This window comes from Schistosoma mansoni, assembly GCF_000237925.1.
Source record: "Schistosoma mansoni, WGS project CABG00000000 data, supercontig 0037, strain Puerto Rico, whole genome shotgun sequence".
Lineage (NCBI taxonomy): Eukaryota > Metazoa > Platyhelminthes > Trematoda > Strigeidida > Schistosomatidae > Schistosoma > Schistosoma mansoni.
This window is the reverse complement of record NW_017386026.1, coordinates 1420748-1426006: the sequence shown is the minus strand read 5'-3', so window position 1 is coordinate 1426006 and position 5259 is coordinate 1420748. Positions and strand designations below refer to the sequence as shown.

Here is a 5259-nt window from a genome sequence, read left to right as displayed (position 1 = left end):
GCCATCCCTATAATTAAAGACTAAGGACTGAAGTGTTTAGTCAATGAGATTCGAATTATGCCAGTGACCTTAGGAAGTTTATTCTTTTCCAAGACTCATCTTTGAGCATTTTTATAGTTTTTTTGATGTCTTGATTATTCATTACGTAAATTTATGTAATAGGATACTGCGTGAAACTTGATATTAGTATAAACTCTTGTGCAAAAATAATTTACAATAATGCTGTAGATGTTATAATTAATTGCAAAGGATAAACAAATATAAATTTCTGTATGAAATTGTGATAATTATGAGTAGTAAAATTATAGTATAAACTAGGAATTCCAGAAACAACGCAATTTAATCAAGAAGTACCAGATGAAGACAAACGATTGTATTGTATTTGAAATTCGAAATCAAGCAGTCATCAAGTACAAAGGAATCACTGGTTCGTATGTAGAACACAGTTACACATATATGATGAAGATGAAATTAATCTGCCTATTCAGTTTATTTAATATTAACATATGATAATTAATTTTCAGTTATAAACTTTGAATGTTTCGGAGGAAAAGAAGGTATAAAACGAGTGCCTGCTGTGCTGAGGGACCAATGATAATCATAATAATGACGATGAATATGAACATAAGCGGACTTGTTGTTGTAAATTCTATTGGCTTAGCTTTAATAAGTTTCCCAAGTAGGTTGATATGTTATGAGGCACATTTGTCTTAAAAACAGGGGATGCATTTTCATACATCAGAATATAAATATTAGACTGTAATTTTCAACGCAGAAGTTGACGCTTTATGGAGTTTTTATTACAACAAGCGAATGGTGGTTGAGAATGAATGCAAATAAATTCTGAAACTGTCTATGACAAATAGTAGTGTGGTTAATGCATAACCAGTCGGTTGAAAAACGTCAACGCTAACGTATTAATTTGCGATTATTCAGTTTTGCTTGTAATAAGATCGTTCGGTAGGACGTCAAAAACTAAAAATTACAGACATGATCACTAACATCATCCTCTCTCCTTTTGTGATGTTAGGCTCTCTTACATTTGTGGTGTATATGAATAGTGCTTTATTCTAAGCTCTGTGTCGCAAACTGTCAGAATACCCTACCTATGTTACGAGCAAATCGGACAGCTAAATACTTTGTGTCATGGATTGGATATTTTTTAGTACATCACGCTACTATGAAGTTAACTAGTGGCATGAGTTGTAAGGTACTGGTCTGATGGAATGTAGTTTAGAGGTGAGAAGAACAGACAGCTGATCAAAGAATATAAAAGAGGAGGTAGGGGTTGAAAAATTTGTGTATGACGACAGATAAGTAGGGAAATATCAAATATTTGTTTAGGAGTTTAAGCGTTTTGACGGTGCATGGTGACCGTCAATTAGATGGTCAGTCAGTTTACGTTCTTGATCGCAGTCGTTGATAGGGAGCTCAATGTCAATTTACAAAAGGGCGATGGGTTACTGTAAGGATCAACTAGTCTTCTCAAGGTGAATTAGTAATATTTCATTGCTAGATTGCCTATTTTCAAAGTTCGACTATCATGAACTTGGAAGTAGTGATGGAGATAACACCTCTGGGGACTAGTTTGACATCACATGTAACAACCGGATTTACTTGAAGAAAAAATTGCTATCTCTATCGAGAAACTGTCAGGAATAAACATCATCATCAACAATTAAAGATTTCTAGTTGATAACTAATAATCAGAACAACTATCACTTCCCAGTTTATACTTTGACAGTATGTGACACCATAGGATTCCGCTTTTGCATCCAGATACTCCAACCAAGTCACATAGTAAATTATATTTCTTATAATCATCCGTGTGCTCACACATCTCAGCGCGTTTGGGTATACCATGGTTAATCATATGATTAGATCTTAAAAGGTCAACTCCTTTACTAGTCACCAATATATCATCTTTCACACAATCATGAAGAATCATGTACCCGTTTAAGTGTTCTGCACAGTTGTCTCTATTCTCATTCCAAATCGCTACATGGTCAGATTCTTCTAGTACCTTAAGTAAACCAATAAACATACTACATGCATTCACGCATAATTGTGAACAACCATTTGAGTCAGCAGGAAAAAACATGAAGCCTTCTTAATCACAACTATTGGTTGTAATTTTGATTGTATAAGCTATGACCTGGTAGTAGCGTCACATGTACACAATATCAGAATTAATTCTCTCGTTGTAAATACAGGTGAATTACCAATCACTTTTCCGTGAGACTCATTATTTTTACACGAAAAATAAGATTGTCCATTACTAACTGTATTTTGTAAAAATCCATTATCGTGCAGTTCCAGAGTTGTAAAAACCTCTAAACCAAGTAAGCTACGTTTATCAATATAGCTTGTATCGGGCTCATATCCAGATGACGAAACTACTTCTAAGCCAGCTTGATCTCCTAAGAAAATCACGGTCCCAATGGAACTCGTTCTTATCGTTGATGTAACTGAAGGTCCAGAATCACTTCCAATAGATAAGTAAGAGTCTAATTTCACCTCAGCACGATTACTGCCATCTATTAATCCAAGGGAACCACTAGCGATTCCTAAAGGTCTCTTGTTTTCGACAGAATGTTCTTTAGGAAGCTAACTGAAATCTTCGTACTAACGGTCAAAATATCTTTCTAGAACCCATAACACATGATGAGGTGGAGAACAATGATGCCAGTTAACTTGCTGCATTAATTTATTTGCTTCCTTAAGACCAATGATCATCAAAGCGAAATGCACACTCGCACCAAACGAATGTAGTCTATCTCCCAGACGTTGTTCTTAAACCCACTATTCCTCTGGAGCATCGCATCTAGTCAAGACACTTATTAAATTACTTCACAACCTCAGAAAGGTCATGTCCTTCAAATGCATCCACTGTCCCAGTTGTTTTCCGGTTGGAGACTCCGATTAATCCATCACTAATCTCCTGGACGCATAAACTTTATCAATATGTACAGGTCCCTTTTCATCCAAACAAAATATCTCTAAATTACTTTCATACATTTACATTTAGCAGCGCTACTCACAGTTGCCAGGTTTATCATAGCTTCCTTACCTACGATAACCAAACGATTGATTATTTCTTCGCATACGAGTGAACTATCAGAGCCTCCATCCAGAAAGGCATAATTTTTTAAACTTTGTAATCATACGGTTTGATCGCAATAATACCCAAACAAACCTTCAGTGAGTTCCAATACTTAGCTAAATTTACTACATGACTATGATTGACACCAATATGTAGCAATTAATTATGTTGAATTTTGCATTTCTCAGCATCACACTTAAGCCCCAATTGCATGGTCTAGCTATATGACCCTTTCTCAAACACTAATAACATGGACCACATCTCCTTACCTCAAATCTCCTTTTCATGACACTCATTTTCGATAACTGTATAGTTTGTCACCTTTTGGTCGCTTAGGCAAAAATTGCAGCTTGCAAACAAAGCTGGGTTGCTAATATCTTACTTAACTACAGTGAGGTGTGCTTTTCCATTAATTTGGCTTTCATAAACTCTTTTACGAAACTTCGAAGTGCGTTTACCAATCTACCATAACGTGTTAGAGCAGCCCCTGACTCTTCAAAGTTGGGTTCCTTGCCAGCTACCATCATCTTATCGGCGACTTCCCTCCATGCATACATTTGCTACTTGTTCTATTGGTTTCTTTAATTCTACATTTTGTTAGTCTGTAACAGCTCAGGTTGGTTGGTTAAGAGTTGACCCCAAACAACCAAGCATATGCTAAAACAGTATTGTTCAAGTATTCATTCACTTCCTTACCTTTTGTAAGCGTTATATTCCCTACTATCTTATATGGAATGCTGAGAGCCTTTGTTTGTCTGAACAGATAATCCCACGCTCCACTGTGACTGCGCGAAGATCGAAATAAAGATCTATTCACTACTTCTCTGGTTTCTTCTATCAATAGCACGAGGGTTACCTATAGGCACGAAAGTGGTGAGCCCTTTTTGAACACAATTTAACCTCATTTCTGTTATTAACTTTTTTTTACTTAATTGTAAAAGTAGACCTGATTATCCGTAAACTAAGTTGAGTATATAACTAGTTTATTCCGCATTATCTTAAGTTGTTCGTGTTATAGTAACCATTTTTCGTGCTAACTTTATTGCTATATTTGTCACATACCTCATGTCAGACTCAATAGAAACCCATAATCTGGAGGATTTGTCACCAGTGGAGATAGACACTGTTATGACTACGAAACCCGACTTCCAGAATTTGATCGTAGTGACCCTGAGTTGTGGTTTGCTCAACTAGAGCATTATTTCACGAGACACAATATCAAATCTGAAGGGATTCGCTATAGAGACTTGTGTTCTATCCTTCCTCCTTCAGTCGCCAAAGAAGTCCGTGACTTGATTTTAGATCCACCATCACCACAACCATACACCATCTTAAGACGAGAGATAATGAACCGTTTATCATTATCAGCTAGTCAAAGAATCCAAAGACTTTTTCAAGGTGAAACACTAGGTGATCGGTCGCCGTCACAGTTTTTGCGTCACCTCCAAGTGTTAATGGGTGATAACACAGTGGGTGAAGCAGTCCTAAAACAAGGATGGATACAAGCTCTCCCATGCTACGTCCAACACTGTTTGGATGCACAAGATCCTGAAACCTCATTATCTCATTTAGCGCGTATAGCCGATAGAATAATGGAGAGAGGTCCTCCAACTGGACCAGGCACAATAAATCACACACAAAAAGTAGAATCAGCAAAAGACCCCGTCATAGAAGGACTCATTGCGAGTGTTAAGAGTCTCACTGAGGCTGTCACCAGAATGCAAATGGGTCATAGAAACAGGAGCAGGTCACCACAACGACCACGATCCAAGTCACAAAACAGGTCACAAATGTCCAGACAACCTGGGCAGTTTTGTTGGTACCACTGGAAGTTTGGTGTCAACTCAACCAAGTGCATGCAACCATGCGCCTGGCCTAAGCATAATTCTAAGACAGCGGGAAACGAGTAACCCCTCCCCAGGTCGCGACGACTGAGGAGGGGCGCCTAAACAGTCGCTTGTTTTATGTTAGAGACAGAAACTCTGGCTTGAATTTCTTGGTGGATACTGGCGCTGCTCTTAGCATCATCCCTCAAAATAAAACTGAGATTAGTCGAGAAACATCATCAATTACACTTCAAGCTGCAAATAAAACTAAAATTGCGACATTTGGGCAGAAAAACTTAACCCTAGATTTGGGGTTCAGGAGGCAATTCC

At 37.6% G+C, this 5259-nt stretch overlaps 1 protein-coding gene across 1 annotated transcript; it reads left to right on the top strand.

The window, feature by feature from the left end:
• Nucleotides 1–4168: 4168 nt before the first annotated feature.
• On the top strand, nucleotides 4169–5259 carry Smp_167560 (hypothetical protein; the record flags this gene model as incomplete). Its single annotated transcript, XM_018790763.1, is given in 2 exon segments — nucleotides 4169–4294; nucleotides 4300–5259. Coding segments are annotated over 2 exon segments (840 nt in total). The 3' UTR covers nucleotides 5014–5259.